The following is a 12794-nucleotide window of genomic DNA, read 5'->3' as shown; positions in this document are numbered from 1 at the left end:
TGTTTTTAACCTTTTAATAGTAGCCATTCTAATGGATATGAGGTGGAATCTCATTATGATTTTAATTTGCATTTCCCTAATAATTAGCGACGTTGAGATCTTTTGATGTTCTTTTTGGCCATTTGTGTATCTTCTTTGGGATGTCGATAGCTTTTAAAAAAATTGCTGTATAACAGTCTGCTGTCTGGATGTACCAGTTTATACATTTGCCTACTGAAGGACATCTTATTTGCTTCCAAGTTTCGGCAATTATGAACAATGCAGCTGTAACAATTGTGTGCAGGTTTTTGTTTAGACATGTTTTCAACTCATTTGGGTAAGTATCAATGAGTGTGATCTGTTGTCTTTTCTGGTGAAGTGTCCGTTCAGGTATTTTGCCCATTTTTAGATTGGGTTTTCTTATTGTTGCCTTTTAATTCACCAAAGTTGTTGAATTTATTGGCATAAAGCTCTTGATGACTTTTTTTTTTTTTTTTTTTGAGACGGAGTCTCACTCTTGTCAAGTAGACTGGAGTGCAGTGGTGGGTTCTCAGGTCACTGCAACCTCTGCCTCCCGGGTTCAAGTAATTCTCATGCCTCAGCCTCCTGAGTAGATGGGATTACAGGCGTTCACCACTATACCTGGCTGATTTTCGTATTTTTAGTAGAGATGGGGTTTCATCATGTTGGCCATGCTGGTTTCATATTCTACTCCATTTTTCCCAGTTATATTTCAAAATATTTCAGATACATGTAAATTAACAGGAAAAGAAGTTCAACTTTAGGAAGACAGTAATTAATGTTGTTTTAGCTTTCAATAATTAAGATAACATCTAAAACCGTAAGAAAACTTAAAAAATTTTTTTGAAATTCAACTGTATTTTCATTTCCCTAACTCCAATTTGGATGGAAAGTATGTGTAGAAGTATAAGCCATCACATCTGCCCTACCACCCTTCTCCTGTCCCCACCCTATCCTACAAAAGATCAGAGCACAAAAAAAGTGTTATAAAACAAATTTATTATGCAATACTTTGTCATAATGAATTGCATCTCTTTGGTAAAAATAAACTTTATAAACATTTTAATAATCAGAGATTAGATACAAAAACTAAGCATTTGTAAGTTGTTTTTAATATGAGCAAAGACTGGCAACTGAAAAGTGGAGCAAAGACTGGCAACTGAAAAGTGGTTCACTTGTGACTGGCAGTTATAACTCAAACTGGGACAATTTTTATGCTACATCAGAAAAGAGGATAAGGAAACGTTTTGATAACAAATTTGTTGAATCAGAAAGCATTCTTACCCACCTTTTTTTTTTTTTCATTTAAAAATAAATAATAGTTAACAATCAATTGGCAATTATACATTTGTATAACACTAATATGATGGCAACATAATACTTTAAAATTAGCCTTAGTTTAATAAGAAATGTACAAACGATTAAAAAATAAAAGTTTTGACAATGGCACTGGCGTTAGATGCCAAAGAATATGCTTTAAGAAAAAAAATGGCAGTATAACATTAAAATACTCTAATTCGCCTTTCAATAAATATTTTTACTAACATCATTAACATACTGAAGTAAAACTTGATTTAAATAAAGCTTACACATTTCAAACTAAAAAAAAAAAACCTGTAAGATATATGTAAACCAGAAAGCCTCAAAGTTTCTTAGATAAATGCTATGATCTTCACAAAAGGGAGTTAAGTTGTTGCAGTATTTAAGACAATGGTCTTTACAGCTTTGTGAAGTATTCACATCTGTTGCTTAAATTGCTGGGAAAGGCCTCCTGGTCTACCAAGACACATACATTCCCTCCTTAACACATTCTCTAGTTTGACTTTGTGCTAAAGTATATTTAACTGAACATCTAGTATGAGCCCTTTACATAATGCCTCCGAAAGTAGCAAAAGAAAAAATATATATACTAAACTTTATTATATACAAAGGAATCCAAGTTAAAAGAAGTCATGCTGGCTATGAGGACAGGAAAAGCTTTGAAGGTGGAAAAAGGGAGGTGATCCACCTTTTCCATGAATTCAGGTAATCTGTTTTCTTTCTCTGAATTTGAAAAGTAAAATAATAACTGATTTAGTAATATATTGCACAAAAAACTTCAAAAATATATATTCAAGAAACACTGCTTCTGTTTGGGATGTGAAGATGAACAATCGTGCTGAATCAAAGCTTTTTACTAGGGATCTATTATAAACTGGAATCAGTTGCAACAAAACATATTCTTTTGACGCAAGGCAAAATATATGTTAGCTTATATCACAGTTTTAGGATATGTTGGAAAACATGTAATCACCTTGGAGCTTCTAAATTGACTTTATTATAGGAAAACTTGTATATTATCGGGAATACAATTTCCAGGCCATAGGACTTGGAATGATTCTACTTAATTATATGGTTACTAGTCATGTTTCTCAAAACACCTGAGGAATGAGAGCATGTTCTCAATGGAAGTAGTAACTGGAGGACCATAATTTAAAAAGTGCTTCCCCTGGAAAATAGCTGGCTTGGTATGTTAGCAAGTGGAAGGTGATGCACTAAATTAAGTTTAAGAAACTGTAAAATATTGTGTAATCTCTCCCTGTTAGCTTTCAGTGCAGAAGTGTTTATCGTCCTTGCTAGTGATGAATATAACTTAAACATGTAAATTCATGGGAAGAGTGAATAAAAAGGAAGAGAAAAATCAAAAGATGTAAAGAATTACTGTTACATACATCAAGACAAAATAACTGAAGATCCCTATTAGAGCTGGAACTAACTCAATTGTCTTATGGACAGAAACCAGGTAGCACATTTGTGATACAGAATTTCAGCAGAACAAAATAAATTGGTGCCAGATCACTGAAACACTGTTCCTAAGGTCTATCCAGAAGGCTATGGTAAAAACTTAAAAATAGTTATTAAAATGATGTGTGTAATCTCTTTATTATTTACACTGTGGTTAAAGCATTTTTGGGTTTTTGGTGTTTTATTCACTGTCTATAATAAAAGTTAACTTGGTTTAGCCATTTTCTGTAGATGTGATCGATATAAAGAAAAAACCCAAATACCTCATCCTGCATGCTTAAGGGTTATTTTTCATTATTAACAAATTTAAAAATTACTATATTTTGATAGCATCAATTCATTAATGTGGCTATCCAGGTTAAATTAAACATGGAAATGGAACAGAGAACATTAATACTGTTATCCCTGACTTAAAGTCTTGTCAATTGAAAAAAAAAGTTTTAAAATCATTTTCTCATTTGACAGTTTTGCCAAAATAAAAATTAAAAGTTAAAATATCTGTCTCTTAAAAAATGCTTTATAATCATAGAAACAGCTGAAAACAGCAAATCAACATCATGACCTTGACTGTGCATGTGTGTGTATGTATGTGTACATATGTATACAATCTATCAGAATGATGAAAACAAGGTCATTGTCTATGACTTAGGATGTAGTATAAGACTGAACTTCTGGAAAGTTGCTTCCATCATTGTAAAAAAAAAAAAAAAGATACAATGAATAAGTGTAGTTTAGCATCCTGTTGTTTCTGAATTATCTAATCAAATTATACAAATGATACTATGAAAAACTGTCTCATATAAGCAGACTGTTCAAATAAGATACTCAGTCAAAGCACTTTTGGAGTAGTACCAGAAAATCTTTTTCTCATGGATCAATGGCACTCTAGGTTATGACACTGCCTCCTCAAAAGGGTGTATTGCATAAGATCTAATTTTATATGAATTTTGAAATTCATGAAGGTAATTTTGTTTGTAAAATTGCATTAAATCTGTTAAGATTTAATTTGTTAGACTTATAAATTTAATTCATACAAAGCTTGGACAGAAGTTTTTTCCTAAATGACCTACTTTATGATACATATGCAATTAGTACTCAGAATGTTTCATTACACTCCATTCCTATTACAAGATTCTCAGAATGCAGTACATGTGGCAGGCAAATGAAAGATTCTCTTATTACAAGTGTGTCAAAATGGGTGTACTCCATAACACACTTAATTGGCTATACCTCTCATTGGATAACTTATACTCAACAAAGGCAGCTAGTGGCTAAAACTTAATGTTTGCAAAGCACTTTGGGTAAGAATAAAAGGCCCCAATAAATGCTATGCAGTATCTGTGAAGTAAAAACACTTCAAAGCTACCATTGTAATAGGAATTGGGAGTGTTCTTGGATGAAATAACACCACAAAATTGTCTTTTCTAAACCTTAGAACTCTTTGTTGCATTCTCTACCTATGTAACCAAAAGAAACTTTTTCTAAACATCAGGATGTTTTCAATTTATGTTTGTCTTTGTCCACACCACAACAACAAAAAAATTAAAACAAATTAAAACAAAGTTAAAAAATTTCAATCTTATGTTACCGGATTGTGTGTCAGGAGAGAAGTATATGAAAATACATTAGCAAAATTTTAGCTGGTTCAGTAACTATAGTTACAGATTGGAAAAGAAAATGAAAAAAATTTATAGAGTTGCCAAATCTTACATTGTGACATATTAACAGAAGAAAGGATTTTGTCCCACAAGTTTAAGACAGAGGCTGGGGATTTTCTTATACAAAATTTCCAAATCTTGGAGACACTTATCACAAAAATTATGCTTTCAGGACTTCACATCATATATTTCTGATCAGGCATGATCCTAACAGCAATTGTTTAATAAAATTTTAAAAGCAAAACCAAAATGTTTTGAAAGAAATAAGTAATTCGTATCCCTTCCCTACCCTAAAACTAATGAAGTCCATTATGGCTTTGATATCCCTTGTAAAGAATTAAGTGAAAGAGTATTGCCACACTTAAGTGTTTCTATTTTTTCCGTTGCTTTTGATTTTGCGTCTTTGCAGTACTTATTAGGGAACCTAAACATGTACGAATTCCAGCAAGGTGGAGCAGAGATCCAGCTGCTTCTTTGAGCTCCTCATCAATTTCTTGACATGTCTGTTTTCGCATCTTTTTGCCTGACTGACCTTTTTCAGAGATTTTTGCACAAGGCTGCGATGCATAGCCACTGTCTCCAAGAGGATCATCTTCATAATCAACATCTGTATCTTCTTCACTGTGAAATCCTTCACTGCCATCACTTCCCACATGGCTATTCTTTGGGATAAATTCATATACCTCATCCACAGAAGACAGGGAAGACACGCTAGACCTGGATGCACAACGCTGTGCTGCCATGCTACTTGCACTGTAATTGTGATCTTCTTTTGGATCAATGCTGGTGGCTAAAGAATCACTCTCTTGTAATCGTACAGCACTGGGATGATGAAATGCATTGCTGTAACTCCTCTTTTTTTGCAATGCTGTTTTAAGAGGAAGAGGTTTCTCACCTGTGGAAAATAAAAGTTCCATCAATAGGTCAAATGTGTTTGGTTGCAAAAACAGACCAATTTTAAACTACTACATTACTCTTGAGCAGTAAATGTTTTAGATTAATGATGCTTTGTAGATTTTTTATTTTTTTACCCAGATCACATCATTCTGCAAGCATTAATCTGAAACATTAAAAAAAAAAAAACAATTTAACAATGTCTTGACTTTTCCATAGAACATATAACTATTTTGAATTGCTTACAAAGAATGCCTCAATATGAATGTACCACTGTTTAATCACTTCTGTGTTAGTATTTAGCCTGTTTCCAATTTTTCATTAGTATAAATCATGCTGCAATACAAATCCTTCTGGATGCCTTTTCTTGAATATATGCAAGTAATTTTTCAAAAGAGATATGAAAAAATTGCTAAGGGATATACACATTTAAAATTATAATTGGTATTCTCAAATTGCCGTCCAAAATGGTTTTACTCCCAACAGTGTATGATAGAACTTATTCCCTACTTAACACCATTCTCAATTACTTAAATTTTTTATAATTTTATGGACAAAAAAGTTATCTCAATATTATTTCATTTTGTGTTTCCCCAATTTCTAGAGAAGTTGCACATCTTTTTTTTTTTTTTTTTTTTTTGAGACGGAGTCTCGCTCTGCCACCTAGGCTGGAGTGCTGTGGCCAGATCTCAGCTCACTGCAAGCTCCGCCTCCTGGGTTCACGCCATTCTCCTGCCTCAGCCTCCCGAGTAGCTGGGACTACAGGCGCCCGCCACCTCGCCCGGCTAATTTTTTTGTATTTTTTAGTAGAGACGGGGTTTCACCGTGTTAGCCAGGATGGTCTCGATCTCCTGACCTCGTGATCCGCCCGTCTCGGCCTCCCAAAGTGCTGGGATTACAGGCTTGAGCCACCGCGCCCCGCCGCACATCTTTTCACATGTGTATTGCCCACATATATTTCCTCTTCTAAGATCCACCTAGTCATACATTTTGCTGACTTTTCGGTTGAACTGTTTTCTTATTTCTTACTTGTAGAATCCTTTTATGTATATACTTGATATTAATCCTTTGTTATATAAGGAAAAAACACGTCTCCAGCATTTTATGTCACTTTTCTTAGACGTATTTTTTTGTCAGATGCTTTTCCCTTTTTTTTTTTTTTTGGGACACAGTCTCACTCTGTCACCCAGGCTGGAGTGCAGTGGCGTGCCCATGGCTCACTGCAACCTCCACCTCCCAGGTTCAAGCAATTCTCCTACTTCAGCCTCCTGAGTAGCTGGGACTACAGGCATGCACCACCACATCTGGCTAATTTTTGTATTTCTTGTAGAGACAGTTTTGCCACGTTGCCCAGGCTGGTCTGGAACTCCTGGTCTCAAGTGATCCACCTGCCTTGTCCTCCCAAAAGTGCGAGGATTACAGACGTGAGCCACCATGCCTGACCAGAATGCTAAAATTCTGATGTTTTATTAAATTTACCCATTTTTTTCCTTTATGGATTTTGCATTTTGTATCTTAAAGTTTTTCCTAGTCCAAGTTCATAAATATATTTTACTTACTATATTTTCTTGTTTATAGTTTTCATTTTACTTTTAGCTCTTCGAGCTCATTTTCTAAATATATTTTCTTCATTTCTTGGTCAATGTAAGAAAATCACAGCATTAACTTCAATCTCTCAATTGCTCACATAAATTAATGAAAGTATAATAAAACAGAAACTGAGTTACTCAGATCAAAATAAAATTTGCTTGGAAAGAAGTAATTTTGTAATAGTTATTTTACAGTCTAGGTTAAATTTGAAAAGGCACTAAAATTTTTTTTTTAAAAAAGGCACAATTGCTTACATTCTAAAATTCCTTGTTCTATAGAAGTATTTAAAAGCATCATTGCAGCAGCAGCATCGATATCAGATTCTGAAAAGGGAAAAAGTAATAATATTAATGTTCTTTATAAAAGAGAGGCTATTGTAAGTATTTGCATGCACCCAAAGATAACCAGTGTTACAATTTTGGTGTATATTCAAGAAAGCATAAACATACATTAAACAAAAATGAGATATTATATATTATTCTGAAGTCTGATTTTGTTCACTTAAAATCATGAAACAGTTTTGCGAACAGCACTGTACAAAAGAAATGGAAAGGTACCAGAAATAATACAAGTTCTCTTCTTTAATTATTCACAATGAAAACGAAAACTTAAACTGTGATTTCAGTAAGGTTTCCCCTTAAACAGACTAAATTAGCTAAGAATGTACATCATTACTCCTTTTATTTTTATTTTTTGCATTTTTACCTTGAATACTATCATTACCTATGCATATCTGCAGTTATGAAGTACTATGTTAATTACATGTCAGTTGCAGGAGATTAAAAATATGTAATTCGTCAGTCTAGGTCATGTAAACCTATAAATGCTAAGTGAATATGCAGAAACAAAAACAATTAGTATTGTTTTAGTCATAATTATATACAAGCCTGCAAGTACCACAAATAAATATAATATTCATGAAGTCAAATGGATACTCCATTAAAAATGGGCTTTAAAAGACTGGTAAAATCAGCAGGTTCTACAACAGATAAAGTTATGCTCTCATATCTACTTATATTTACTGCTGTAAGTTCTTCATCTTGGTGATATATTCGTCTGAATAAAGAAAAGTAAAATGGTATAATCTAAATTACACCATTAATAATTAGAAAAGTTAGAAAATATTTATAAATTTTAGCTTACAAAAAGACATTTAAAATAAGACTCAGATATGAAATTTGTAATCCATTATCTCAAAGGTGGAAATTTTTATTAGCATAAAGATTTCCTATTTACTTTCAATGTCTAATTTAAAAGGTATTGTAGATAATAAAGCCATGAAGATACTGACTTGTTTTCTCTCCAACTAGACCATAAACTCTCTTCAGCAGGAAATGCTATTGTTATTGATAACACTAACAGGCTTAAGTAAATCAGATGTTGGCCGCTATGAGACAGCACATAATATTATACCTCTTTTTCCCCAAGTAAAATGTGACCTCATGATCCACAGCTAACATCTTACTGAATGGGGAGAAGCTGAAAGCATTTCCTCTAAGAAGTGGAACAAGAAAAGGATGCTCACTCTCACCACTCTTAGTCAACATAGTACTGGAAGCCCTAGCCAGAGCAATTAGGTAAGAGAAAGAAATAAAAGGCATCCATGTTGGAAGAGAGGAAGTCAAATGTCCCTGTTTGCAGACAACAGGACCTTATATATAGAAAAAACTAAAGATTCTACCAAAAAACTCTTAGGCCTGATAAATTCAGTAAAGTTGCAAGATACAAAATTAATACACAAAAATCAGTAATATCTCTATACACAAAACAACAAACCAGCTGAAAAAGAAATCAAGATGGCAATCTCATTCACAATAGCTACAAAAAATAAAATTAAAATACTTACAAAAAAGTTGAAGACAATACAAATAGACATCCCATACTCATGGACAGGAAGAATTAGTATTGTTAAAATGACGATACTACCCCCAAAGCAATCTATAAATTCTATCAAAATACCAATGATATCCTTCACAGAAATACAAAAAATCCTAAAAGTTGTATGGAACTACAAAAGACCCCAAACAGGCAAAACAGTCTTGAGCAAAAAGAACAAAACTGGAGGCAAAATACTAACAGACCTCAAAATATACTCAAAGTTGTAGTAACCAAAAACGCATGGTACTGGCATAAAATAAGACACATAGATCAATGGAACAGAAGAGAGAACCTGGACATTAATTCACATATTTACAGCCAAGTAATTTTTTTTTAATATGTATTTTTTTGGAGACAGAGTCTTACTCTGTCACCCAGGGTGGAGGGCAGAGGAGTGTTCTTGGGTCACTGCAACCTCCATCTCCCAGATTCAACCGAATCTTGTGCTCAGCCTCCCCAATAGCTAGGATTACAGAGGTGTGCCACCATACTCGGCTAATTTTTGTGTTTTTAGTAGAGATGGAATTTCACCATGTTGGCCAGGCTGGTCTCAAACTCCTGGCCTCAAGTGATCTGCCTGCCTTGGCCTCCCAAAGTCCTGAGATTACAGGCATGAGCCACCGTGCCCACCCCAGCAGAGTGATTTTTGACAAAGGTGCCAAGAACGCTAACTGGAGGAAAGACAGTTTCTTCAATAAATGATACAAAGGAAATTGAATATATATCTATATGCAGAAGAATGAAACGAGACTCCCACCTCTCACCCTATACAAAAATCAGCTCAAAAATGGATCAAAGACCTAAATGTAAGAACTGAAACAATAAAACTACCAGGAGAAAACAAAGATGAAACACTTCACAACTTTGGTCTGCGAAAAGATTTTATGAATGAGACCTCAAAAACTCAGGTAACAAAAGCAAAAATAAACAGAATTATATCAAACTAAAAAGCTTCTACACAGGAAAGGAAACAATCAACAGTGAAATGACAACCTACAGAATGTTATAAAATACATGCAAACTACTCCTCTGACAGGGGATTAACATCTATAATATAAAAGGAACTCAAGCATCTCAACAGGAAAACAAACCAAAACCCTCTAATTTCAAAATGGGCAAATTATCAGAACAGACATTGCTCAAAAGAAGACATACAAATGGCCAAGAAATTTTAAAAAATTAAGAGGAACGGGAAATAGAGTGTTAGGGAAAGTGGTTACAATTTTAAATATAGAGGTCAGAGAAATCCTGAAGGAGAAGGTAGGCTACAGTTGGAGACCTCAGGGAGGAAAAGAATGATATCTGAGGGAAAAGAGTATTAGGCAGAAAGAAGAGCAAGTACAAAGGATTTGAATCAATGATGCCCACATGCCACATCCAAGAGATTAGCAAAAACAATGACCTCTCCAATTCCTGTTTTTTAGGATGAAGGCTGAGACAAATTGTTTTGAGTTCAGTATTCTATCACATCTAAAGAAGAAAAGATGCAGCCACTAGCCCATAATGTGTCTCTGTGTGAGTTGGAAAAAAGGCAAATCTTCCTCTAGGTGAATGGTTCCCTATTCAAGGCACACAGCTAGAAGAATGGAGTGTGGGCTGAATTTCAGGCCCCATTCACTGTCTTAAGCCAGGTGAACTTGCAGAGGGCACAACATGCATGGCATTATGCAAAAGCCCCAACAGAGAGATTACTTCTCCATAAACTAATTTTTCTTTTATTTTCTCAAGACGTAAGGTCTCCTCTGTCACCCAGGCTGGAGTGTAGTGGCACAATCATGGCTCACTGTAGCCTCAACCTCCAGGGCTCAAACGATCCTTCCACCTTAGCTTCCCAAGTAGCTGGGACCACAGGCATGTACCACCACACCTGGCTAATTTTTATTTTTATTTTTTGTAGAGACATGGTTTTACTATGTTGCCTGAGCTCAAGTGATCCTCCCGCTTCAGGTTCCCAAAGTGCTGGGATTACAGGTGTGAGCCACTGTGTCCAGCCTAATTCTTCTTTTTAATAAAAAAGATCTACCTTGTTTCCAATTTTATAAAAGAGGAAGGTGATGGTAAAATAATCTAACAAGGAAATACATTATAATGAGAAACCAATTACAGAAACTTTGTCTTATAAATGAAGCACCTATAAAATCTACTTACTAAAAAATTAGTGTATCTCTAACTTGACTTCTTTTTTTTGAGATGGAGTTTCACTCTTGTCGTCCAGGCTGGAGTGCAACAGTGCCATTTCAGCTCTCTGCAACCTCTGCCTCCTGGGTTCAAGTGATTCTCCTGCCTCAGCCTCCTGAGTAGCTGGGATTACAGGCACTTGCCACCATGCCAGCTAATTTCTGTATTTTTAGTAGAGATGGGGTTTCATCATGTTGGTCAGGTTGGTCTCAAACTCCTGACCTCAGATGATCCACCAGCCTTGGCCTCCCAAAGTGCTGGGATTACAGGCATGAGTCCCCTCCCCGGCCTAACGTGACTTCTTTTAACAAGCATCCATTATGATTCAAGGAAATATTTTTGAAACACAACACCTAAAACCGATTAAGAGGCTTATCCTGATAACATAAGAAAGCTACGTGAACACCATTTCTGAATATTTTAAAGTGATAACAAAATTAAGTACTGTTACTATAACAGTAGAATGGTACGAAAAAATACTCCTTAAATGTATTTTTTTATTGTAGATAACTTACTATAGCCAAATTAATTTGAATTCTCCAACATGAAATTAACTTTGTGAAACCAAACACTTCTTTACAAAAGAATTTTGCCTGTATCTTATTTAAAACATTTATAAATATGCTTCCTACAATGCCTTGCCAATTAACTGTGAAAAAAAGTTTAACTTCAATATTAAAAATAAGCAACAGAGAAATAACCCAAAACACCATCATAATTGAGAACACCTGATTATCAATGATTTGTCCAAGGTACAATATTGAGCTTCATAGAACAAAGGGAATAAAAATTCTCTGGGTAGAACTTACAATTTTTAATTATAGTACCCAATCTGTTTTGTTGATTGGTTTGTTGTTTATCAACAGGGTCTCACTGTGTTGTCCAAGCTGGAGTGCGATGGTGCAATCATGGCTCACTGCAACCTCCACCTCCCAGGTTCAAGTGATCTGCCCATCTCAGCCTCTCGTGTAGCTGGAACCACGGGTGTGCACCGACACGCCCAGCTAATTTTCATATTTTTTGTAGATATGGGGTTTCACCATGTTGCCCAGGCTGGTCTTGAACTCCTGAGGGAGTCTCAGCCTCCCGAAGTGCTGGGATTACGAGCATGAACCACCGTGCTCAGTCAATTTTGCTATTAAATTTAAACTGAAGACTCATTTGTTTATTGTCACATTTGAAAACACTTCATAATGATATTTTTTCATTGATAAAGTACTTTATGCTATTTTAAAGGTGGCTCTGTTTTTAAAAACAATATCACTATTAGCTGTATTATCTAACATATCCAGTTCATAAGGAACCAAAATTTGGTAGTTTCAAACATGCTACTGATTTCATAACTGGTTCAAACAAAACTGTGTCAAAATTGTGAATTTGGCTAAGCAGGGTGGCTCAGGCCTGTAATCCCAGCACTTTGGGAGGCCGAGGTGGGTGGATCACTTGAGGTCAGGAGTTTGAGACCAGCCTGGCTAACATGGTGAAACCCTGTCTCTACTAAAAATACAAAAATTAGCCGGGTGAGGTCGTACGTGACTGTAATCCCAGCTACTTGGGAGGCTGAGGCAGGAGAATCACTTGAACCTAGGAAGTGGAGGTTACAGCGAGTGGAGATCGTGCCACTGCACTTACAGCCTGGATAACAGAGCAAGACTCCCACTGTTGGTGGGATTGTAAACTAGTTCAACCATTATGGAAAACAGTATGGCAATTCCTCAAGGATCTAGAACTAGATGTACCATATGACCCAGCCATCCCACTACTGGGTATATACCCAAAGGATTATAAATTATTCTACTACAAAGACACATG

At 35.2% G+C, this 12794-nt stretch overlaps 1 protein-coding gene across 5 annotated transcripts in view; it reads right to left on the bottom strand.

Annotated features, from left to right (window-relative positions):
* Nucleotides 1–2758: 2758 nt before the first annotated feature.
* FOXN2 (forkhead box N2) overlaps nt 2759–12794 on the bottom strand; it is a 69951-nt gene continuing 59915 nt past the window's right edge. For all 5 annotated transcript variants that reach the window (XM_017868840.1, XM_017868838.1, XM_017868837.1 and 2 more), the window contains 2 exons: nt 7181–7249; nt 2759–5337 (listed from right to left, as the gene is read on the bottom strand). In XM_017868840.1, coding sequence (XP_017724329.1) covers nt 4814–5337; nt 7181–7249 — 593 coding nt within the window. In that variant the 3' untranslated portion in view covers nt 2759–4813. The remainder of the gene's footprint in view (nt 5338–7180; nt 7250–12794) is intronic.

Source organism: Rhinopithecus bieti, unplaced genomic scaffold (genome assembly GCF_001698545.2).
Source record: "Rhinopithecus bieti isolate Rb0 unplaced genomic scaffold, ASM169854v2 scaffold_4758, whole genome shotgun sequence".
In the NCBI taxonomy this organism is placed as follows: domain Eukaryota; kingdom Metazoa; phylum Chordata; class Mammalia; order Primates; family Cercopithecidae; genus Rhinopithecus; species Rhinopithecus bieti.
This window is presented reverse-complemented; position numbering and strand designations above follow the sequence as displayed.